The 22,550-nt window shown below is 51.6% G+C and overlaps 4 protein-coding genes across 7 annotated transcripts in view; 3 read left to right on the forward strand and 1 right to left on the reverse strand.

Annotated features, from left to right (window-relative positions):
- The window catches only part of PPP2R5D (protein phosphatase 2 regulatory subunit B'delta), a 25,742-nt gene extending 18,284 nt beyond the window's left edge, over positions 1 to 7,458 (forward strand). The window contains exons 3-16 of the mRNA XM_017547312.2: positions 1,346 to 1,556; positions 1,778 to 1,977; positions 2,060 to 2,170; positions 2,278 to 2,370; positions 2,786 to 2,916; positions 3,050 to 3,109; positions 3,216 to 3,324; positions 3,543 to 3,596; positions 3,915 to 4,085; positions 4,183 to 4,310; positions 5,603 to 5,704; positions 5,801 to 5,873; positions 6,019 to 6,135; positions 6,283 to 7,458. Coding sequence (XP_017402801.2) covers positions 1,346 to 1,556; positions 1,778 to 1,977; positions 2,060 to 2,170; positions 2,278 to 2,370; positions 2,786 to 2,916; positions 3,050 to 3,109; positions 3,216 to 3,324; positions 3,543 to 3,596; positions 3,915 to 4,085; positions 4,183 to 4,310; positions 5,603 to 5,704; positions 5,801 to 5,873; positions 6,019 to 6,135; positions 6,283 to 6,420 — 1,698 coding nt within the window. The 3' untranslated portion in view covers positions 6,421 to 7,458. The remainder of the gene's footprint in view (positions 1 to 1,345; positions 1,557 to 1,777; positions 1,978 to 2,059; positions 2,171 to 2,277; positions 2,371 to 2,785; positions 2,917 to 3,049; positions 3,110 to 3,215; positions 3,325 to 3,542; positions 3,597 to 3,914; positions 4,086 to 4,182; positions 4,311 to 5,602; positions 5,705 to 5,800; positions 5,874 to 6,018; positions 6,136 to 6,282) is intronic.
- On the reverse strand, positions 7,344 to 9,153 carry MEA1 (male-enhanced antigen 1). 3 transcript variants are annotated; one of them, XM_017547317.2, is made up of 4 exons: positions 9,000 to 9,153; positions 8,227 to 8,504; positions 8,038 to 8,140; positions 7,344 to 7,737 (listed from the first exon to the last, which is right to left on the reverse strand). In XM_017547317.2, exons 2-4 carry the CDS (start codon positions 8,491 to 8,493, stop codon positions 7,586 to 7,588), a joined length of 522 nt encoding a protein of 173 aa, XP_017402806.1. In that variant the 5' UTR covers positions 8,494 to 8,504; positions 9,000 to 9,153; the 3' UTR covers positions 7,344 to 7,585. The 3 variants fall into 3 exon arrangements, with proteins under 3 accessions (XP_017402806.1, XP_017402805.1, XP_037601237.1); XM_017547316.2 differs by having other exon boundaries at positions 8,898 to 9,098; XM_037745309.1 differs by lacking the exon at positions 9,000 to 9,153 and adding an exon at positions 8,673 to 8,780.
- Positions 9,154 to 9,163: 10 nt separating this feature from the next.
- KLHDC3 (kelch domain containing 3) lies at positions 9,164 to 15,964 on the forward strand. The gene is made up of 11 exons (XM_017547313.2): positions 9,164 to 9,448; positions 11,620 to 11,832; positions 12,009 to 12,185; positions 12,340 to 12,455; positions 12,630 to 12,701; positions 12,828 to 13,041; positions 13,118 to 13,204; positions 13,349 to 13,457; positions 13,576 to 13,649; positions 13,772 to 13,850; positions 15,344 to 15,964. Exons 2-11 carry the CDS (start codon positions 11,679 to 11,681, stop codon positions 15,408 to 15,410), a joined length of 1,149 nt encoding a protein of 382 aa, XP_017402802.1. The 5' UTR covers positions 9,164 to 9,448; positions 11,620 to 11,678; the 3' UTR covers positions 15,411 to 15,964.
- Positions 15,965 to 16,276: 312 nt separating this feature from the next.
- RRP36 (ribosomal RNA processing 36) lies at positions 16,277 to 22,336 on the forward strand. Of its 2 annotated transcripts, none has more exons than XM_017547314.2 (7): positions 16,277 to 16,457; positions 18,714 to 18,861; positions 18,994 to 19,060; positions 19,454 to 19,558; positions 20,632 to 20,706; positions 20,803 to 20,920; positions 21,822 to 22,336. In XM_017547314.2, exons 1-7 carry the CDS (start codon positions 16,340 to 16,342, stop codon positions 21,959 to 21,961), a joined length of 771 nt encoding a protein of 256 aa, XP_017402803.1. In that variant the 5' UTR covers positions 16,277 to 16,339; the 3' UTR covers positions 21,962 to 22,336. The 2 variants fall into 2 exon arrangements, with proteins under 2 accessions (XP_017402803.1, XP_017402804.1); XM_017547315.2 differs by lacking the exon at positions 16,277 to 16,457 and adding an exon at positions 17,957 to 18,349.
- Positions 22,337 to 22,550: the final 214 nt, after the last annotated feature.

The raw sequence follows: 22,550 nt of genomic DNA on the forward strand, positions 1-22,550 counted from the left end.
TTTTTTTTTTTTTGAGACAGATTTTCTCCCACTCTATCACCCAGGCTGGAGTCCAGTGGTACAATCTTGGCTGCCTACAACCTCCGCCTCCAGGGTTCAAGTGATTCTCTTGCCTCAGCCTGTCGGGTAGCTGAGATTACAGGTGCCTGCCACCATGCCTGGCTAATTTTGTATTTTTAGTAGAGATGGGCTTTTACCTTGTTGGCCAGGTTGGTCTGGAACTCCTGACCTCAAGTGATACACTCACCTCAGCCTCCCACAGTGGCTGGGATTATAGGCATGAGCCACTACACCTGGCCTGTAATTTTCATAAACATAATATTAACTCCTCATATTCCATTTATTTATTTTCTGTTATAAATGAGGTTAAAAGTATTTGTTCACAAAGTTTTTTGTTTTTTTTCTTTTTGCCTGGCTACCTCTGCCTCCTCCAGAGCTTTTTTTTTGTTTGTTTTTTTAATTTAGGGTTTTTATTAAGCTAAATTTCTAGTAGTTAAGCTACTAAGACATAGGAATGAATTTCTTTATTTTACCTTTTAACATTTTTATTTTTAGAGACAGGGTCTTCTTTTGGTGATCAGGCTGGAGTGCAGTTGGTGTGATCATAGCTCACAGCAGACTTGAACTCCTGGCTCAAGGAATCCTCCAACCTTGAGTAGCTGGAACTGCAGGCATGTGCTACCACACCTGGCTAATTAAAAAATTTTTTTTGTAGAGACAGGGTCTTGCTATGTTACTCAGGCTGGTTTCAAACTCCTGGCTTCAAGTTATTCTCCTGCCTTGGCTTCCCAAAGCGTTGGGATTACAGGCGTGAGCCACTGTGCCTGGCGTTTCTTTTACCTTTTAAGATTGTCACACATTCAGTAAAGGATCTTAAGTGTACTGCTCAATAAATTTTAGGTATGTATCTGCCATGCACCACCTTGCAGGTTGTCAGGATGCAGGATTACATTACTCAGAAGGTTCCTTGTGTCACTTCTTATTCCTCATGCGTCTTCTTAGTCAATACCCACCCCCTTTCCCTGGCAACATAATCACTTTTCTGACTTCTGTCACCATCAATCCATCAATTAGCTTTGCCTGTTCATTAACTGGAATGAACGTTTTGGAGGCTCTTGATGCACAGGCAGTGGGCATCTCTTTGGGAGACATGACTTCTTGTCTGCTCCCTGCCAGGGCTACAGTACGGTTATTTCTGTGACCCTGGCCTTAGCTCCTTGGGGGCAGGAGACAGCTGCTCACTGCCCAGGCCTGTGCAGGCATAAAAAGACTGGGGGATGGCCCAGGCCCAGGGTGGGAGTCATATCTTGGGAAGTGGATTTCAACAAATGACTTATTTGACCAGGCCCAGCCGCAGCCCCAGCCCCAGCCCCAAGCCCAGTCTCAGCCACCGTCGTCCAACAAGCGTCCCAGCAATAGCACACCGCCCCCCACGCAACTCAGCAAAATCAAGTACTCAGGGGGGCCCCAGATTGTCAAGAAGGAGCGACGGCAAAGCTCCTCCCGCTTCAACCTCAGCAAGAATCGGGAGCTGCAGAAGCTTCCTGCCCTGAAAGGTACTTGTTAACCAGCCACAGGAGCTATTGTACCAGGTCTAGGGGGAGATGGTGGAATGGAAGTTTTGGGGTATTTTGGGGGGAAAGGAGTTCCAGAGAATGTGGGAAGGGGGTGCCAGGGAGCAGGATGGTGGCAGGGTGGGGTAAGGGAAAGCTCTTGAAGAGAAGCAGGGCATGGCAGTGAAGGACTACAGAGAACCTGACCGCTGGGGCCCCCACAGATTCGCCAACCCAGGAGCGGGAGGAGCTGTTTATCCAGAAGCTACGCCAGTGCTGTGTCCTCTTTGACTTCGTGTCAGACCCACTCAGTGACCTCAAATTCAAGGAGGTGAAGCGGGCAGGACTCAACGAGATGGTGGAGTACATCACCCATAGCCGTGATGTTGTCACTGAGGCCATTTACCCTGAGGCTGTCACCATGGTGGGCACAGGGAAAGGATACGGGGGACTGGCGGGGGGTGCAAAGAAGCCCAGGTAGAACTCTAACTGGCCCTTCCTCTCAGTTTTCAGTGAACCTCTTCCGGACGCTGCCACCTTCATCGAATCCCACAGGGGCTGAGTTTGACCCAGAGGAAGATGAGCCCACCCTGGAAGCTGCCTGGCCACATCTCCAGGTACCAGGGCAAGGGGGCAGGGTGGCCCTGGCTGCAGGGAGTGGGGCAATTGGAGGCCTGGAAGTCCTTGGGAACACCCCCTCAGTGGCACACCTTTTCCCCCACAGCTCGTGTATGAGTTCTTCTTACGTTTCCTTGAGTCTCCTGATTTCCAGCCAAACATAGCCAAGAAGTACATTGACCAGAAGTTTGTCCTTGCTGTGAGTCCCCTAGTTCCTGTCTTATCTTCTCTTTCCATTCCATGCCTGCCTCACCTGTGTCCAAGTGGCTCTTTCCCCTTATGCAGAATATATTGGGCTTCAGCCATGTCTGGTATGAGAAGGTTATAAAGGGTTAAAAAAAGAAACCCTACTCTAGCCTTAAAAAACTAACTGCATAATGGCAGGAAACAAAAAAACAACAACAGAGTACCTCTTTCCAGGAAGCATCACTTTGGAAGTCTCAGTACAAATACAATAGAGTCAGCAATAGAGTAGAATCACTCTCGTTTCTAAGACTTGCCGGCTCCTCCTCCAGGGGACCTCTGTACTTCCCCTGGCAGGACCTGTGTTACCCTGGCCCCCACCTTCCCTGGCTGCTGCCTCACCAGCTGCTTTCCCTCCCTCGTGCTCCCAGCTCCTAGACCTGTTTGACAGTGAGGATCCTCGAGAGCGGGACTTCCTCAAGACCATTTTGCATCGCATCTATGGCAAGTTTTTGGGGCTCCGGGCTTATATCCGTAGGCAGATCAACCACATCTTCTACAGGTGAGGCCAGGAGCTCAGGCTTAGGAGTAAGCAAACTGCTACCGAGGTGGGTGGGAGCGGGAAGGTGGGGGGAACTGTACAGAATGCTGGAGGGGCATCAGGGGTTGTCAAGAGAGGCCTTTTCTTCCCTCAGGTTCATCTATGAGACGGAGCATCACAACGGGATTGCTGAGCTCCTGGAGATCCTGGGCAGGTAAGAGGCAGGGTGGGGGCACAGATGCCTGAGAAAGGTTGGGAGGATTGGTGCACTGAATTTGGATCTGTCCCTTTGGTCCTGACAAATGTCCCTTAATTCCTAGCATCATCAATGGCTTTGCCCTGCCCCTTAAAGAAGAGCACAAGATGTTCCTCATCCGTGTCCTGCTTCCCCTTCACAAGGTCAAGTCCCTGAGTGTGTATCACCCTCAGGTGAGCTGCCTTCCTCGTGATAATGTCCAACTCAGGCAGCAGAGAAAAGATGGGGGCAGGAAGGTATTCCAGCTGGGATAGGGGAAGCATAGGGAGCAGGTGGGAGAATTCCTTCCCTCCACCTCCCCTTCCCTTCTGGGATCTTGCTACTATCACTGACTTCTCTGAGAACTTCTAGGACCTACATCTCATCTCCCTTCTACCTCACACTTTTGCAGTTGGCATACTGCGTGGTACAATTTCTGGAGAAGGAGAGCAGTCTGACTGAGCCGGTAATTTCCCTTCCGGGACCCGAGGCCCACCTGTTAAACTGTCGTCAGCATCACTTGCCAGTCTATACCTATTGAGCAGTGCCATAAGGGGGTGCTTAGGAGGGCTGTGACCTGACAGGTAACATGATTTCCTCTCTGAAGGAGAAGCGAAACCTATATATACACCTAGGAAACAGATCCAAGGCAAAGAAACGGGCAGGTGGCTGAGATCACCCAAGCTGTGCCCACCAGGGTCGGGGAAAGCACGGGTGGGAAAACTTTGTAGACACCCAGGCAGGTGTAGAGAATTTTCATCCCCATGCCCTCCTTGTCTCCCAGGTAATTGTGGGACTTCTTAAGTTTTGGCCCAAGACCCACAGCCCCAAGGAGGTGATGTTCTTGAATGAGCTGGAGGAGATTCTGGACGTCATTGAACCTTCTGAGTTCAGCAAAGTGATGGAACCCCTCTTCCGCCAGCTGGCCAAGTGTGTCTCTAGCCCCCATTTCCAGGTGAGACTCCGACCTCGGATATCCCAACCCCTGCCAGAAACTGAGAAGGTCTTGAGTGAAACGAGAGGTACCCACCGAGTCCAACTCTCCCCACCAGGTGGCAGAGCGTGCTCTCTATTACTGGAACAATGAGTACATCATGAGCCTGATAAGTGACAATGCAGCCCGAGTCCTCCCCATCATGTTCCCTGCACTTTACAGGAACTCCAAGAGCCACTGGAACAAGTAAGGCGCTGGGGCGGGGCCGGGGGGGCGCTGGGTGGTGGGGATCCAGTTTGGAAAACTTTGAGGGTATGGAAGAACTAAAGAGCCAGGGGTCTCACCTGGTCACCCAGCAAGTGGGGCTGGTGTCCCCTGCATGTTGATAGGACCTTGAGGGGCTGACCGGAGCCAAAAGATGCCTCTGTGCAAGATCTCTGTGATATCAAACAGCAGGGCAGCAACCTGTGTTACACCACTCCTTGGGGTCAGCTATTCTGCAGGTCCTGTCATAGAGACGTAATTCTATGCTGCAAGAAGCTGATGCGACCCTCTTTGAGAGTATGTGTAAAGAATCCCAGGGTTTTGGGCCATGCACAGTGGCTCATGCCTGTAATCCCAGCACTTTGGGAGGCCGAAGCAGGTGGATCACCTGAACTCAGTAGTTCGAGACCAGCCTGGCAACGTAGTGAAACTCCGTTTCTACTAAAAATACAAAAACTAGCTGGCGTGATGGCATGCGCCTATAGTCCCAGCTACTCAGGAGGCTGAGGCAGGAAAATCGCTTGAAACCAGGAGGTGGAAGTTGCAGTGAGCCAATTTTGTGCCACTGCACTGCAGCCTGGGCAACAGAGTGAGACTCCATCTTAAAAAAAAAAAAAAAAAAAAAAAAGAATCCCAGGGTTTTGAAAGGACTTTTCTGCTAAAAGCAAGCACGGTGTGGTATAGATGCAGTCTGTCATGCTGCTGGGAGGCCATTAGTATGGGTTAGAGAGTGGGAAAGGGCTGGGCGTGGTGGCTCACGCCTGTAATCCCAGCACTTTGGGAGGCCGAGGCGGGTGGATCACGAGGTCAAGAGATCGAGACCATCCTGGTCAACATGGTGAAACCCCGTCTCTACTAAAAATACAAAAAATTAGCTGGGCATGGTGGCGTGTGCCTGTAACCCCAGCTACTCAGGAGGCTGAGGCAGGAGAATTGCCTGAACCTAGGAGGCGGAGGTTGCGGTGAGCCGAGATCGCCATTGCACTCCAGCCTGGGTAACAAGAGTGAAACTCTGTCTCAAAAAAAGAGAGTGGGAAAGGGTGGGAGGTAGGCAGGCCTTGGAAAATAGGGTGAGGGAAGCATGGACAGGTGGACCATGAAATGCCAGTTTCAAACCAGATGATTTGGCCAGAGCTATCTTCTGATCCTGCATAGAGGTTTGTGAACTGGAATTAGTAAATGAAAGCTCATACCCCTGCGAGAGAACAAATTGGGCTCCTCGTGCTAAGGGCAGGCTTTGGTCTCCTACACCTCATCTTTCTTCCTGGTGGCAGGACAATCCATGGACTGATCTATAATGCCCTGAAGCTGTTTATGGAAATGAATCAGAAGCTGTTTGATGACTGCACACAACAATACAAGGCAGAGAAGCAGAAGTGAGTACCTCTCTCCCTGGGAGACTTTCATCTTCTACCACCAGCTCATTTTGTTTCTCTCAAGCCCAACCCTAATCCTACTTTTTTGCTCCTCAGGGGCCGGTTCCGAATGAAGGAAAGGGAAGAGATGTGGCAAAAAATCGAGGAGCTGGCCCGGCTTAATCCCCAGGTGAGGATTTCCTGCCAGTTCTGTGAACTGAGGGGCCAGCCCATCTTGAGCTGGGGGAGAGTGTGTTGGGGGAGTATTATGAGGCACACAGGCCCCCAAGTCAGTGAAGTGGCTCTCACCGCTGTCCATGTCTCCTCTCACTCAGTATCCCATGTTTCGAGCTCCTCCACCACTGCCCCCTGTGTACTCCATGGAGACAGAGACCCCTACAGCTGAGGACATCCAGCTTCTGAAGAGGACTGTGGAGACTGAGGCTGTGCAGGTGGGAGGGTAATGTAGGGGGGTGGAGCAGAAATAATAGCTCTGGAAGGGAGAGGAGACACAGACAGCAGAGCCAAAGAATAAGGGGAGGAAACAATAGAATTCACTGGGAATTGGTCACTGTTCCTCCTTGTCCCTATTCACACAGATGCTAAAAGACATCAAGAAGGAGAAAGTGCTGCTGCGGAGGAAGTCAGAGCTGCCCCAGGACGTGTATACCATCAAGGCACTGGAGGCGCACAAGCGGGCGGAAGAGTTCCTAACTGCCAGCCAGGAGGCTCTCTGACCCCCTCACCTTCCTACCACAGGGCCACAGCCCACTCAGCCCTGGGACACTGCCCCGGCCCTCCACACACTGCTCCCTACTGGCTGACTTGGGGGAAGGCAGCGTCTCTCTAGCTACTCTAGGGAGGGGGATGTGGGCACTTGAAGCAGGGACACCCACAGAGTGCTCCCTCTTCTCCCCAAAAGGTGTTCATGCCTCCTTGTGGCAAATACAGGCTGAGCACTAAGATGCTCAGTGCTCAGACAACCTGGGGATGCCTGTCCCCTACCTGCTCCTCACCCACAGCTACCTGAGGCTGCTCTGAGAAGTATACACAGGAATACATATGCTCTATTCTTCCCTTCATCCTCATTTGAACGCCAGGTGTCTCCCCTCCTCTCTCTCCACTGCAGAGGCATGTAGGGAACAGCAGGAGATTATTCTCACCAAAGTTAGGCAAGCCCCATTTGCCCCTGGAGTAGCTGGAGGGAAGCCAACCCCCTGCAGCACAAATAGGCGCCCCCAGCCCCAGCCATGTGCTGGCAGATAGGGTTGTATTATTTCTTCTTACCCGATGCCTGACCAAGGGAGGTCAAAAGGAGAAAAGTATAGGCTGTGGACAATAACTGATGAATATAGGGCCCAGATGGACTAGGTGGGGCCAGGGAGGGATGAACAAACACCTTACCCCATGCCCTGTCTTTGGTAAGCAGCAGCCCTGGGATCACAGACATGGAAGGGACCACCCTGGGGCTGACTGCTTTCCCAAAACTAGAAAGAAGGAAGCAGGGAGCAATGCCCCAAGCATGGCTCCTGGCAACACCTATTTATTTCCTTGTTTGTGGTACGTTGGGCAGGCCCTCTTTTGTCCCTTGTAGGTACCCTGGAGGGGCAAGGGACTAAGGAGGGCTGGACCCAGGTTCCAGGGGCGCAGGCAGTGCGGCTTTTGGCTGTGTACATAGGGTGCTTTATTCTCCACAGAGTGATACATGCTAAGGTGGGTTGGGCTTGGGCTGATGTCCCCATATGTACAGAACCGAATAAAGTGGGTCTCTGAGAGCCTGATGTGCCTTGATGTGGAAAGGGTGATGGGGAAGATGAAAATGGACATTACAACCAGGGATGTGTTCAGTCCTGTGCTGGTTCTGGCCTGGAATGTAGGAAGATAAGGCAGCTCTCACTGTGGTCACTTCCAGGCAGGGGATGCCTGCCGGGCTTGGAGGGCTTTCTGTACCACATCTTCCCACTGGGCATCCGATATCTCCCGAGCCCAGGCAGGAACCCCTGGCGCAGGCAGACTTACTCCAGCCATCGTCCTTTTCACCAGCTCTACATGTTCTGAAATCAGAGCCAGAGGCCAGTCAGGGACAGAAATAATGGGACCAGCTCCCCTCCCCAATCCCTGAATCAACCCAGAGCCCTTGGGCGGGTCACCAAATCCATCTTGTTTTCTAGGCCAGCCTGCCTATCCCCAAAGCTAGCAGATGAGCATTTCACTTGGACTCTGAAGTCCACAAAATCTTAGTTTACAAACTATCTTTTTAGGAATAGGGTCTTCATCTGAAACTTCCTTCTACTGACTCAAGCCAGTTCATTTCCTTAGTAATTATTCCAGAATGAAAGAATTATCTCTTTTACCTGGGTCCATGGGAATAGAGCTGTGGTTGTTCAATGCCGTAGCTCCTTCCTCATCTTCATCTTCACTCTCTAATGGTGGGTCTGGCAAATGAAGCCCCAGGGCCTGCAGAGCCAGAGAAGACCCTTTGGGTCCAGGCTTCCAGGGAGCCCAGCTTCACCTGTTGAGGAACCATCCCCCCTCTACCCTACCTGGATTCGATCCTGGATGTCAGCAACTACATCTCCATCCCCGACTGGTGCCAGTTCCACCTCCTCTTGTTCAGGATCTTGGTTCAGGGGCTGGTAGGAGTAGCTAGCTGGGCCAGACCCAGTTTCCTCCTGTTCTTCCTCAGGCTCCTCACTGCTCCAATCCCCAGTGCCTTCTGAAGGGCCCTGATGTGGCCCCAGTTCCTCAGTCTGATTGGGGAAGATACGCTCAGGGCCCATGCTGTCTCCCCCTAGAACTACTGTTGCCATCCGGGCAGGGGCTGCAGGAACAGAGGTGGGAGGACAAGGATTGGATGAAACCAGGCCCATCTTCATCTTCATCCTCTCATCATCATCTCCTTGTGGTCTCCTGCGTGCAAAAAACTAGCTCCTCCCCGAGGCTCCTGCATCCTCCACCCCTCCGTCCCCCTCCAGCCTCTCGTTCCTACCCCTAAGTCTGGGCTCTTATCTCGAACCAGGCCCCACAGCCTTGCTCCGCCAGTTCCTAATTAAACACCCAACCGGAGGCCCTACCATCTCCTAAGACACCCCTTCCAGAATACCGGCTCCCCCGCCACGCCTCCCCCGCGACTTGGGAACTCTGGGTCACCAGATTCCCCTTAACAAGGCGTACCAGCCCCCTTCTCCCCTCTCCTAGAGGTCCCCCTCTGTACCACCTGACAAATGCCCTTCAGGGCCCATGGGCTCCCCTCAAATGGTCCCAGCTGCGGCGTCCCCCACCCGAATCCCGGCGCCAGTGTCCCCGCGCGCCTCACCCGCTCAAAGCCCGTGGCCTTCACTTCCGGCGGGGCAGGACGCGCAGAGGTGCCTAGCCCTCCAGCTCCGCCTCATGCTCATGATTGATGCTAGCGAAGACCAGGAGTCCGCCCCTTGCCCTCCCTCCGTCATGCCCAGCCCAGAAAACAAAGGACTGCATTACCCAGTGGCCCCTTCGGTCTTGACACATTTGCACATGCGCAGAATCTCTCCTATGCCCCTGCCCATTCCTCAGCCCTCTCGTCTCTCAAGAAACAGGTGGACTACAAGTACCGGAAGGCTTCGGGTACTTAACTGCGACTGCACGTGCGCGCACAGCTGCCCGCCGGAAGAACTGTGCTTGGCTGTGTTTATCTCGTTGGGGACTAAGGCGTCGGTTGGCGCGCAACGGGTTCTAGGCTGCAGGCAGCGCGAGGACCCGCGGCCCCGCCCCGGCCCGGCCTGGCAGGTAGCCTGGGATGGGTGGAAGGGCAAGGAAGAATTGGGGGGCTGAGGACGCCCTGTCTAGAGCTGGAGTCGCGGGGGAGGGGCTAAGAGTGATGAGGTGGTGGGGGTGGGGAGGGAGCTAGGGGGATGACGGGAAAGGAGAGTGTTAATGGGGAAAGCGGGGCTGGGGGAGGATGGCGAGGAGGTGGGTAGGAGAGACCTGGTGGCTGGAGGAAGCACTGAAGGAAATTGGAAGGAAGACTGAGCTATGAAAACAGGGAAGCTGAGCATAATGGAAGGGGAGGGGAGTCTGCCGTGGTGGGGCGAGGGGAGGCTGGAATGTCTGGAAGAAGACAGGGATAGAGTCATATGCAGGGAGGGATATACGTGGTCAGTGCATGTTAATTTTTCTTTCCTTGGTGGAGGTGGGAAAATGGAGGGCTGTTGGGTGGAGCTTGGAGTGGTAGAAGGAAAAACGAGAAAACTGCAAAGCTCTCACGAGATCGAGAAGGGCGAGAAAGGGGAAATAAAAAATGCGAGAGACCAGGGGGTTAGATAAATTAAGGGAATCGAAAAAGCTTGAAAATGCTTAGTGGTGACAGAGGATTGGGGAGACCCAGGGATAAGAGGAGCCCTCAGACCCTGGGGGCCTGTTCTCCTTGAATTTGAGTTATTCTTATGGAAGAGAAACTATTTTTTTTTCCTCCACCTTTGCCTGGAGTTGCTTATCTCTTCTGTGCATTTTTTACTTTACTTTGACATATCTGAAGGGAAGAATAGAGGATATAAGGGAGGATGGAAGACTTCCATTCTTAAGCCCGTGGACCTCCTAACAGTCTCCACAAGCCCAAACCCAAGATATTTTGGAGAGCGGGAGTAATGAAGTGAGAGTAGCTTCCTGCTGGGGCTATTTGAGGATGGGCCCCGTGGCTATTTAAAGCTTGGGGTGTGGAATTGGGGGAGGTTGGGTGGGTGGGACTAGCAAGCCAGCTGAAAGCCATGTCTCTTTCCTGCAAGGGGCCTCCCTTATTTGAGCTGTTTTTGTACCTGAGGTTTTGCCTGGCCCTTCCCTCTGCCAGGGCTATTTAAACAGGGAGCAGATGATCCACCCAAACTTAGGAGATGCCTGCCAGCAAAAGCATTGTCAGTTGCACGGATCTGCCTGAAAGAACCCTCAGATGTACCCAGATGTACCTTCCACTAGGTTGGCAGGTTGTCTTTGAGACCACGACCACTCATACTGGATCTTTCTGTTGTCCTGCCCAAGGACATTTTTGCCTCCCTTCCTCTTTCCATTACACACTTCCACCCCTATCCACCTTTCAGGAACCCAAGTTTTGGAAGAGCTTTCTCTCTCTTTTCTACTGGAAATGACTTGTTCTCTACCACAATAGCAGGGATGGGGAAGTGGCAGAAGGAGAAAACCCCTTCCTCTATCCCCATCCCCCAAGCCTAACCATACACATACCTTCCTGGCTTAAGTCCTGGAAGCATACCAGGCACAGCTGTCAAAGGAACTCCTTGTGCCTGTGGAGGGCCCTGGGTGACCCCGGTGACAACAACTCAGCTTGACAAGAGCTCCCTGTGAGGGGCTAACCAACTATGGTAACATGGAGGTCCCTGTCCTGGATCAATCCCACCCTATCATGGGTAGGGGGATTGTTCCACTCTAAAAGCCTGAAAGCTTTTCTGCTTTGAGGCACTCATGCCAGCTTTCAATGGACTGTCTGAGGCTGGCTGAGCTATTAATAGCTGTGAGTATTTTGAGATCCCTTTCCCCACCTTAAAGAACACAGAGATTCTTAGAGAGGTGGCAGTAAGCAGAGCAGAGCCAGAGACAAGAGAATATACCCAGCTTGGGAAGGGGGCATGAAGTTTGTGCCAAGCCAGGGATAGAGTGGAGCCGCCACGAGTAGGGAGTGAACATGATCAGCAAATTCTGAGCTGGCAATCAGGTTGGGGCAGCCCCACCCTTCACTGTTGGAGAACACTGGGCCAGGGCTAGCTCCCTGACCTCTGCAGCTCCCTTGGGGCAGGGCCAGCCACCTGAGCTGTGACTAGCGTCCCTGTGGAGGGGTAGTGTGGGAGGGCCACCAGGGTGACACTTGGAGGCAAAGGCTGGTTCTGGGCAGAGTCACAGTGAGCCGGGCAGAAGCCCTGCCTGAGGATCCTGTGGCCCCAATTTGTGTGCAGGTAGCAGAGGCAGCAGGCCGTGCCGGGGGGGCATGTCGCTGTAACCAGTGGCCCAGGGGATGTTACGGTGGACAGTGCACCTGGAGGGCGGGCCCCGCAGGGTGAACCATGCTGCAGTGGCTGTCGGGCATCGGGTATACTCCTTCGGGGGTTACTGCTCTGGTGAAGACTATGAGACACTGCGTCAGATAGATGTGCATATTTTCAATGCAGGTAAGCCAGTGCTGGAGCTGTCCCCTGGGTCCCCACATCAGGGAGGGAAATGGGCTGCTGAATGAGGTTTGGCTGTGGTCTCTGGGGCCAAGGGGATTGGGGACGAATATCTGGTTTGGGGAAAGGTGGACAACCTGGAGGGAGGTTCCCAGGGCTGAGCAGAGCTATACCCACAGTGTCCTTGCGTTGGACAAAGCTGCCCCCAGTGAAGCCTGCCATCCGTGGGAAAGCTCCTGTGGTACCCTACATGCGGTATGGACACTCGACTGTCCTCATCGACGACACAGTCTTCCTTTGGGGCGGGCGGAATGACACCGAAGGGGCCTGCAATGTACTCTATGCCTTTGACGTCAGTGAGTATGGATCTCAGAGGGGCTGTGTCCTTCCAATGTTGCCTCGGGTGCCTGAGAAGCTTGGGTTGGGGGTCTTGGGGAGTAGAGTACCCCAGAGCTCAGGAGGGACTGTCATAGAGGGTGCTTACTTGAGTCATTTTCTCATCTCCTTCAGATACTCACAAGTGGTTCACACCCCGAGTGTCAGGGACAGTTCCTGGGGCCCGGGATGGACATTCGGCCTGTGTCCTGGGCAAGATCATGTACATTTTTGGGGGCTACGAGCAGCTGGTAGGTCTGGGAAGAAACTAAGAGGTTTAGGGTGGGACTGAGAAAGAGGAAGGGCAATTTAGGGTGATGAAATGGGAGGCTTTGGCTTGTTTGCAGGTTTTGAGGGGAGGGATGAAAGGTCAGAGAGTGACCATTGCCTCTCTCTCTTCTTCCTCCTTTTCTCTTCCTACTCAGGCGGACTGCTTTTCCAATGACATTCATAAGCTAGATACCAGCACCATGACATGGACTCTTATCTGTACAAAGGTCTGCTCTTTGTTTTTTCTCCCAGCTCCCCACCCTCCGTTGAAGAAATCATAGGAAGCTCAGTCAGAGCAGATCCTCTTCCAGCCTTTGTGCTGACCCCTCCACCATCTCTCTGCCTCTGCCCAGGGCAACCCTGCACGCTGGAGGGACTTCCACTCAGCCACAATGCTGGGAAGTCACATGTATGTCTTTGGGGGCCGTGCCGACCGCTTTGGGCCATTCCATTCCAACAATGAGATTTACTGCAACCGCATTCGCGTCTTTGACACCAGAACTGAGGCTTGGCTGGACTGTCCCCCGACTCCAGTGTTGCCTGAGGGGCGCCGGAGCCACTCAGCCTGTGAGTGTTTGTTACTTCCCGGTGGAGATCCCTTCCTGCCCTCCTCACACTCTTGACCTTTCCTCTCTCCTTCCAGTTGGCTACAATGGGGAGCTGTACATCTTTGGTGGCTATAATGCAAGGTTGAACCGGCATTTCCATGACCTCTGGAAGTTTAATCCTGGTAAAGAGCACTGCCTTTAGGGGAGGAACAAGGAGCAATTGAGGTGGGAGGAAAAGAAAAGAATCCTGAGGAGGTGAGGGGATGGGGGCAGGGAAGATACCTGGACTAGACAGGTGTTGAACTTCCATGTAAATTTCTCTTCAGTGTCCTTTACCTGGAAAAAGATTGAACCGAAGGGGAAAGGGCCATGTCCCCGCCGGCGCCAGTGTTGCTGTATTGTTGGTGACAAGATTGTCCTCTTTGGGGGTACCAGGTTAGGAGGAGAGAGGGAATGGGCTCAGGGAAGTGACTAATGGGAGAGAGGGAGGTATTTGAAAAAGGGGTCTCAGGAGTAGTTTTCATCCTACTTTCATCTCTTTTGATCGCGACAGTCCATCTCCTGAGGAAGGCCTGGGAGACGAATTTGACCTCATAGATCATTCTGACTTACACATTTTAGACTTTAGTAAGTACAGTTATTCCTGAATTGCTCCTGCCATCAAGGTCCCTGTCTTTGGGTGGTGATATCCAGGACTGAACCCTTTCCTCAGCTTTGACCATCTCCTTTCTACAACTTCACCCCTAAAGGCCCTAGTCTGAAGACTCTGTGCAAACTGGCCGTGATTCAGTATAACCTGGACCAGTCCTGTTTGCCCCATGACATCAGGTACAGTGAGTGGTTGGAAGTGGGGGATTGGGTGAGGGTGAGTGAGCAGCACACGTGTGACCTGATTCAGTATGGAGGAGACAAATGTTTTTGTTCTGGAGATGTAGTATACTTGTGGGAAGTGAGATGAAAGGGGGTGAGTGAGCAGCACAGGTGTGACCTGATTCAGTATGGAGGAGACAAATGTTTTTGTTCTGGAGATGTAGTATACTTGTGGGAAATGAGATGAAAGGAGGTGAATTGACAGCCATCATATAAAACTATCAGCAGAATAAATTATATGAAAAAAATCCAGCTCAGCAGCATCACTTTCTGAGACCTAAGCTTATACAGTTGTTTTTGTGAACATGCTGAGAACTGATTAAATCTTAGAACCTAGCTGCAAAGTAAAGACCGGTTTAGGAGCCTCTGGATCACACTGGTTCTAGAAGATCTGGCTGCTTCCCTTTGAATTTCATTCTTAGGTTCCAGTTAACCACCAAATGTTACTTTGTATATAATTTTTCCTGACTGGGTCATTCTAAGACACTTCCTCTCTTTGTATCAGTGTAGTTTAACTCTTGCTGGTTGGGCATGATGGCTCAGGCTTGTAATCCCAGCACTTTGGAGGTTGAGGTGGGCAAATCACTTGAGGTCAGGAGTTCGAGACCAGCCTGGCCAACATGGTGAAGCCCTCTCTCTTAAAAATAACAAAAATTGGCCAGGTGCAGTGGCTCACGCCTGTAATCCTAGCACTTTGGGAGGCCGAGGTGGGTGGATCACCTGAGGTCAGGAGTTCAAGACCAGCCTGGCCATCAGGGTGAAACCCCATCTTTAAAAATAAATAAATAAATAAATAAATAACAAAAATTAGCCACTTGTGGTGGCAGCCACCAGTAGTCTCAGCTACTCTCAGGGCTGAGGCCAAAGAATTGCTTCAGCCCGGGAAGCTGGGGTTGCAGTCAGTCGAGATTCTGCCAGTACACCACTGCACTCTGGCCTGGGTGACAGAATGAGACTCTCAAAAAAATAATATGATGGGATTGGCAGGGAAGGCCCAGGAAGGATAGGAGAGCTAAGTCAGGACCTTAAAAGGATGAAAGTTGAGAGCCAAAATTGGTATTCTGGTGGGGGTGAGGCATTCCTGGTGAGGGTAAGGTGGAGGGGCTGCCTGGTTGGCTCTAAACAGTAGGAAAGGCAGGTTGGGATGTTGACTGACATGTATACACTGATCTCAGGTGCCTGGACACTAGAATATGCATATATATATATATATATATATATATGTGTACATAAACAGGAAATCCATATGAGCTTGGAGGTAGAAGAGTGGGTGGTGTTGCATTTGGTAGTGGGTGGTTCTGATTGTTAAACCCAGTAGGTCTCTAAGTAAGAGGTGGCTGTGGATAGTTGAGCTTTAGGAATTTAGAGGGACTGGTGTGTTTATGGCTTGATTCAAGCATCTCCGGGCTTGGGCTGAGGGCTCCCTCTTCTTTCTGTTACGGGCCTTCCAGGTGGGAGCTGAATGCCATGACCACCAACAGCAATATCAGTCGCCCCATCGTCTCCTCCCATGGGTAGGAGGAAGTTTCTGCCACCTCCCCTCCTGAGCCTGCTGTCATCTTCACTGCCCCTGCCCATCTGTCACCCACCTGCTCCTTTGGACCCTGGACTTGGTATACCTCTATGTGGAGTTGTTGGGCGAGAGGTGTTCTTTGTACTGTGAATTCAGTGGGGGGCTATAGGGGGGTGGGGGCCGGGTTCCTACCCCCTTGGGCCGAGAGCCCCTTCCCTTGGTGCTCTGTCCCCATCCACCTCCCTTCAGCTGCTCCTGGGTCTCGGCTCTGCCCCGGGCCAGCCAGGTTCTGCTGGGAAGGGAAGGGGATGGGGAGAAGGGAGAAGCAAGCAGTGTCTGAGCCTCAGGAGCTTCCCCCTCCCACTTCGCCTATCCCCTCCTCCTGCTTGAGCCTTGAGCCTTGACTGGGAGCTGAAAGGAGTTGCAGCTTTTGGCATGAGACCTCCTTCTCCCCGACTTGGGGAGGCGGGGACCAGCAGATAATCCCACCCTTCCTTGAGCTGTCGCTGTACCCTGAAGCTCAGCCAGCTCAGATTTTATAAAAATGAATTAAAACCTCCAAACGTGTCCGTGTGTTTTTGTGGAATATGGTGGAGAGGGCTGGAGTTTGCAGTGGGGGCAGGGTGCTGAGGACTAGCACCCTGAGGTTCTGGCTTCTCAGCCAAGGGTATTAGGAAACCAAATGCCACCAAGGCCTGGGCCAGGCTTCTCGGGCGTGGAACCCAGCGCCCTGCGACTCGAGTAGACGGTTGCGACAATCTCTCCGGAGCGGGCTATCCTTTTGGCCCGGCTCCCAGGCCGCTGGCAGCCCAGTCTGTTTTCAGCCCGTTCGTCACCACGTTGGGACGGCCTCCGGGGAACGCCGGAAGAGGCGGGGCAGGAGCTGGCGGAAGCGGAAGCGGTGCCATTAGTCTTCCGAGCGCTACGACTACTGATGCCGGGAGCCGACCGCCGTTTCGGGCCCGGGGCCCGACGTCCCCGCGGGGCCCGGGACCACGGGGAGGACGGCGGGGGCCTGGAGCCCGGGTTCGCGGCCCGCGACCTGCTCAGGGGTGAGGGCATGGGGCAGGGCGGGCTGGGGAGGGGAGAACTCCCAGGCTGGGCCCTGGGCGCCGGTAAGACTGCCAAGTTCTCTGAGAGGCAGACGCTGGGGATGCCCCCAGTGGAGTGGAAAGTGGGAGTGAATGGAGACGTTTCCGGGATTACGACAATCTGAGAAGTTTCTTCACGGCCGGATGAGAGCTTTCGGCAATAGGGAAAGCATGTGCAATAGCACAGAGGCAGGAAAAGGCATGCAAGTTTGCTGAAGACTTAGTAGGTCAGAATTAAGCAAATTCCGTAGACTTTTTAAAATTTAAATTAATTTTTAAAAATTTGAAACAAAGTCTCTCTTGCCCAGGCTGGAGTGTAGTGGCGCGATCACGGCTCACTACGGTCGAACTCTCGGGCCCAGGAGCTCCTCCCACCTCAGCCTCCCGAATAGCTGGGACTACAGGCGTGAGGTACGCCTGGGTTGTTTTTGTTTTTTTTGTTTTTTTCTTTGTAGGGATAAGGCCTCACCATATTACCAGGTGCCAGGGCTGGTCTCGAATTCCTGGGCTCAAGTGAACCACCCGTCTCAGCCTCCCAAAGATTACAGGCATGAGCCACTGCACCTGGCAAATTCTGCATACTTTTTGTTAAGGCACAGTTCTGGCTGCTGGAGATAGAGCTGTGAATAAAGTAGTCAAACACTCCTGTCCTGGAGTCAAACACACCACACCTGAGTGTGGTGACTCACACCTGTAATCCCAAAACCAGGGGAGGCCGACGTGGGAGAATCAGTTGAGCCCCCGAGTTCAAGACCGGTCTGGGCAACATAGTGAGACCTCTTCTCTACTAAAAAATAAAAAAAATTAGCCAGGTGTGGTGGCCCACGTCTGTAGTCCTAGCTACTGAGGAGGCTGAGGCATGAGGATAGTTTGAGTCCAGGAGGTCAAGGCGGCAGTGAACAGTGATTAGGCCACTGCACTCCAGCCTGGGCAGCAGAGTGAGTCCTTTTTAAAAAATAAAATTTAAGGCAGACAAGTAAATTATTAAGAGGCAATAAAACACTTAATTGTAGACTTCAGAGGGGTGGATTTTATGGAATATGAATTGTATCTCAATTTTTTTAAGGCAATAGAGGACATGGAGAAAAAATAAAGCTGAGGAGGAGTTGCAGTTTTTGCTTTGTTTTTGAGACTCCCTCAGTTGCCCAGGCTGGAGTGCAATGGCGTGATCTCTGCTCACTGTAACCTCTGCCTCCCAGGTTTTAAAGCGATTCTCCTGCCTCAGCCTCCCGAGTAGCTGGGATTACAGGCAAGCACCACCATGCCCGGCTAATTTTTGTCTGTTTGTAGAGACAGGGTTTCACCATGTTGGCCAATCTGGTCTTGAACTCCTGACCTCAGGTGATCCTCCCGCCTCGGCGTCTGAAAGTGCTGGGATTACAGGTGTGAGCCACTGCACTTGGCCAAGGGGTTGCAATTTTAAATAACTTAGAAAAGGCCTCTTTGGGAAGGTGATTTGAACAAAGGCTTGAAGGAGCTGAGGGGAGAGCTGTACATAGGTCTGGGGGTAGTGTAGCAAGCAGAGACAGCATCATAGGCAGAGGAACTGAGGTGGGAACGTACTGCTAGGAGACCCGTTGACGAGTGAGAAGGAGGTGAGTAGATGAGTTACATTATGGGCCATGTCACTTGGGTGCTTTCAGGCTGTTGTAAGGTACATGGATTTTACTGCGGCAAGATGGAACCCATTGAGGACTTTTGCTTATAGGAGTAACCTGTTCTGAAGTTTATATGGGGGAGTGGCAAGATCCGATTTTATTTTTGATGCGTGTCTCAGGCTGAATTGGGGCGCATAGCTTTGAGAGGAGTGAGACTGCAGGTTGGGAGACTAGGAGGCTAGAGCAGTGATTGAGGTGAGAGATGCTGAGAGTATGGACCAGGACACTGGCAATGGTAAGCAAGGGAGGCAGAGGCCCTTGTGAAGAAATCTGTGAATGAGTAAAAGAGAGAGTGGGAAAAGAAGGGGATATGGTTTGGTCCACCTTTGACCTTACATATACACGTTCCTTAGCAAGATGAGGCCCCAGGTCGCTGAAATAGTTGGAGAGTTAAGTGTCACTGTAACCTTCTTACAGCCTGTACTGCCTAGGACTTGTAATAATGATTGGTCTGATGGTATTAGAAAGGATTAGCTAGCTAAGGAATGGGGATGGGAAGATGTCTTTTGTGCAGTGGGACATGCTGAGCTGAATTGTATGTCCCTCCCCACTTCCACAGGCACATCTAACATGTCATTTGAGGAACTGTTGGAATTGCAGAGCCAAGTGGGGACTAAGGCATACAAACAATTGGTAGCTGGAAACAGCCCTAAGAAGCACAGTCCTAGACCACCTATTCAAAATGCACGTGTTGCAGATAAGCACAGGTAAGCAAGCCTTGCCCTAGTAGTTGGAAGATAACTGGGACCTTGAATAGGTGTATGTTGTCGTGAGTGGCAGGTGGGAAGCCTTTGACCAACACTGGAGTCCTCTTGACTTGGCCTTTAATTTCTCCGTAGGCCTCTGGAAATGTCAGCCAAGATCCGAGTACCATTTTTACGTCAGGTTGTTCCCATCAGTAAAAAGGTGAGAAAGAGGGCCAGGCGAGGTGGCTCACACCTGTAATCCCAGAACTTTGGGAGGCCGAGGTGGGCAGATCATCTGAGTTCAGGAGTTCCAAGACCAGCTTGGACAACATGGTGAAACCCTGTCTCTACTAAAAATACAAAAATTAGCTGGGCATGGTGGTGTGTGCTGGTAGTCCCAGCTGCTTGGAAGCCTGAGGCATGAGAATCGCTCGAACCTGGGAGGTGGCGATTGCAGTGAGCCAAGATCATGCCACAGCCCTCCAGCCTGGGAGACAGAGTGAGACTCTGTCACAAAAAAAGAAAAAGCGGTGAGGACGAGACAGGAAGCACTTTTTCTCAGTGAAAGGAGACTGAACAGTTCTCTTTTATATTCTTTGTGTTCTCTCCAAAGGTAGCCCGGGACCCTCGCTTTGATGATCTGTCAGGTGAATATAATCCTGAGGTGTTTGACAAAACATATCAATTCTTGAATGACATCCGAGCGAAAGAGAAAGAGGTATACAGCTTGAGACTGGTTCAAGGGGAGTTTTGTGGGGTGGAAATCAGGGCACAGGTTAGAGAGTTGGGCAGGGTGAGCGGAAAGTATAGTGGTGGGCAGATTTAACTCTAATTCAGTTCATATTCAAATCCTGGCTCATCAATTTACTAGCTGTGTGACTATTGGCATTTTACTTACTCTCTCTATGCTTTAGTTTTCTAATCATAAGAAAGAAAATAATAATTACTGTCTTAGAGGCCGGGTACGGGGGCTCACGCCTGTAATCCAGCACTTTGGGGGACTGAGGTGGGCAGATCACTTGAGGCCAGCAGTTCAATACCAGCCTTGCCAACATGGTGAAACCCTGTCTCTCTTAAAAATACAAAGATTAAGGCCAGGTGTGGTGGCTCATGCCTGTAATCCAAGCACTTTGGAGGCCAAGGCAGGTGGAGCCTGACCAACATGGTGAAACCCTGTCTTTTTTTTTTTTTTTTGAGGAGGTGTCTCGCTCTTGTTACCTAGGCAGGAGTGCAATGGCACGATCTCGGCTCACCGCAACCTCCGCCTCCCGGGTTCAGGCAATTCTCCTGCCTCAGCCTCCTGAGTAGCTGGGATTACAGGCACGTGCCACCATGCCCAGCTAATTTTTTGTAGCTTTAGTAGAGACGGGGTTTCACCATGTGGACCAGGATGGTCTTGATCTCTTGACCTCGTGATCCACCCACCTCGGCCTCCCAAAGTGCTGGGATTACAGGCGTGAGCCACCGCGCCCAGCCGAAACCCTGTCTTTTAAAAAAAAAAAATTAGCCAAGTGTGGTGGTGTATGCCTGTAGTCCTAGCTACTCAGGAGGCTGAGACATGAGAACCGCTTGTGCCCTGGAGACAGAGGTTGCAGTGAGGCAAGACTGCGTAACTGTGCTCCAACCTGGGGGCAGAGCAAGACTCTGTCTCAGAACAAACAAAGAAACAAACAGTTACTGTCTTGGTGTTATCAAGTTAATATGTGTGAACCTCTTAGGATGATGCATTACATAAAATTTCAGCCAACATTTGCAGAATGCTAACCGTGATACTCATTTTCCAATGTGGAGCTTGTGAAAAAGCAGTTGAAGAAGCACCGTTCAGGAGAGGAGCATGAGAAACTGCAGCAACTGCTTCACCGAATGGTGAGTGGCTAATAACTGTCTGGGTAATGAAAGCAGTGAAAAGTGGGGAGATGCTCACAGCCCCTCCTATTCGTGCATCTCATCTTCGCTTCTCAGGACCAGCAAGAAATGGCACAGCAGGAACGAAAGCAACAGCAGGAGCTGCACCTGGCCCTGAAGCAGGAACGTCGGGCTCAGGCCCAACAGGGCCATCGGCCATACTTCCTGAAGAAATGTGAGTTGGGCACAACTATTGCTAACCAGGTTGGGGGTGCGGGGCCCATAGTGGCAGAGTCCTGTGTTGAGGTGTCCCTGAGCCCCTTTAAGGAAGGCACGAAGGCTGGATTTCATGGTAACTTGGAGGAAAGTAGAAATAGTAGGGAGGAATTATTTGTGACCAGTCTTGTATCCCTCTTTAGATCATGGCAGTGATTGTCACTTTTATCTCTTGGTCAACACTCCCTTCTTCGCACCACATACACACCCATACCCACTACACACACACCACCACTACCACCACACACACACATGTACGGCAGTTATTGTCACTTTTATCTCTTGGTCTACACTCCCTGCTTTGCAACACACACACACACACGAAGGGCCAGGCACATAGACACACACACACACACACACACACACACACACACACAGAGAGGGACAGGCACATAGAAGGTGTTCATAGTTGGTCAAATTGAGTAGGACTGAGATCATATAAAAAGCCACCAGTTGGGCCGAGTGCTGTGGCTCAGGCCTGTAATCCCAGCACTTTAGGCCAAGGAGGGTGGATCACTGGAGGTTGGGAGTTCGAGACCAGCCTGGCTAACATGGTGAAACCCCGTCTCTACTAAAAACACAAATATTAGTTGGGTGCAGTGGCGCACATCTATACTTGGGAAGCTGAGGCAGGAGAATCGCTTGAACCCAGAAGACAGAGGTTGCAGTGAGCCAAGATCACACCACTGCACTGTAGCCTGGGTGACAGAGTAAGACTCCGTCTCAAAGAAAAAAAAAGGCACTAGTGAGCTTTAAACAACTCATGTATCCCAGCATATGGCTTGGAGTTACTGACCTGGTTTGGGAAAGGATGGGGCTTCCTTCTTTGCTCACTGTCTTTTATTCTCCCTGTCATTTAGCTGAGCAGCGCCAGTTGGCACTAGCTGAGAAGTTCAAGGAGCTGAAACGCAGCAAGAAACTGGAGAGCTTCTTGAGTCGCAAGAGGCGACGAAATGCAGGCAAGGACAGGAAACATCTCCCTTTGAGCAAAGAACAATAAGGAACTATCCGCTGCTCTGCCACTGCCCCAGGGAGACACGGATCTGTGAGGACAGATTTGGCCTCAGCTCCTTTATGTTCAAGGGCAAGGATCACAGCTGCCCTTGATTTTCATTGCCTCAGAGAAAACTAAAGGCCTCTTGGACGGCTCCTAGGGCTAGACAAGAAGAATAGTTCAGCCTTCTGCCATGCCATGTGGCCTCAGCTTGGATCTGGTTCATTGTGTCCTTGTGTTCTTTCATCCTTACCTTAAAACAGGGATTCTGATCCCGAAGAAGAGGGACCAGTGAAGACTATGGCGGTCTGTCCATGACTCTCAGGGCTAGGACATTATGTAGGAGCCACTTCATAAACATTCTCGTTACTCATCTTTTTATTATTCTGCTTTTTGTGGGGTTTTGTTTCGTTTTCTTTTTCCCCTGACACAAAGTCTTGCTCTGTCATCTAGGCTGGAGTGCAGTAGTGCGATCTCGGCTCACTGCAACCTCCAACTTCCAGGTTTAAGTGGTACTTGTGCCCCAGCCTGCTGAGTAGCTGGGATGACAGCCATCCACCACCACGCCTGGCTAATTTCTTTTTTTTTTTTTTTT

The sequence above is a fragment of the Cebus imitator genome, unplaced genomic scaffold (genome assembly GCF_001604975.1).
Source record: "Cebus imitator isolate Cc_AM_T3 unplaced genomic scaffold, Cebus_imitator-1.0 Scaffold197, whole genome shotgun sequence".
NCBI lineage: Eukaryota > Metazoa > Chordata > Mammalia > Primates > Cebidae > Cebus > Cebus imitator.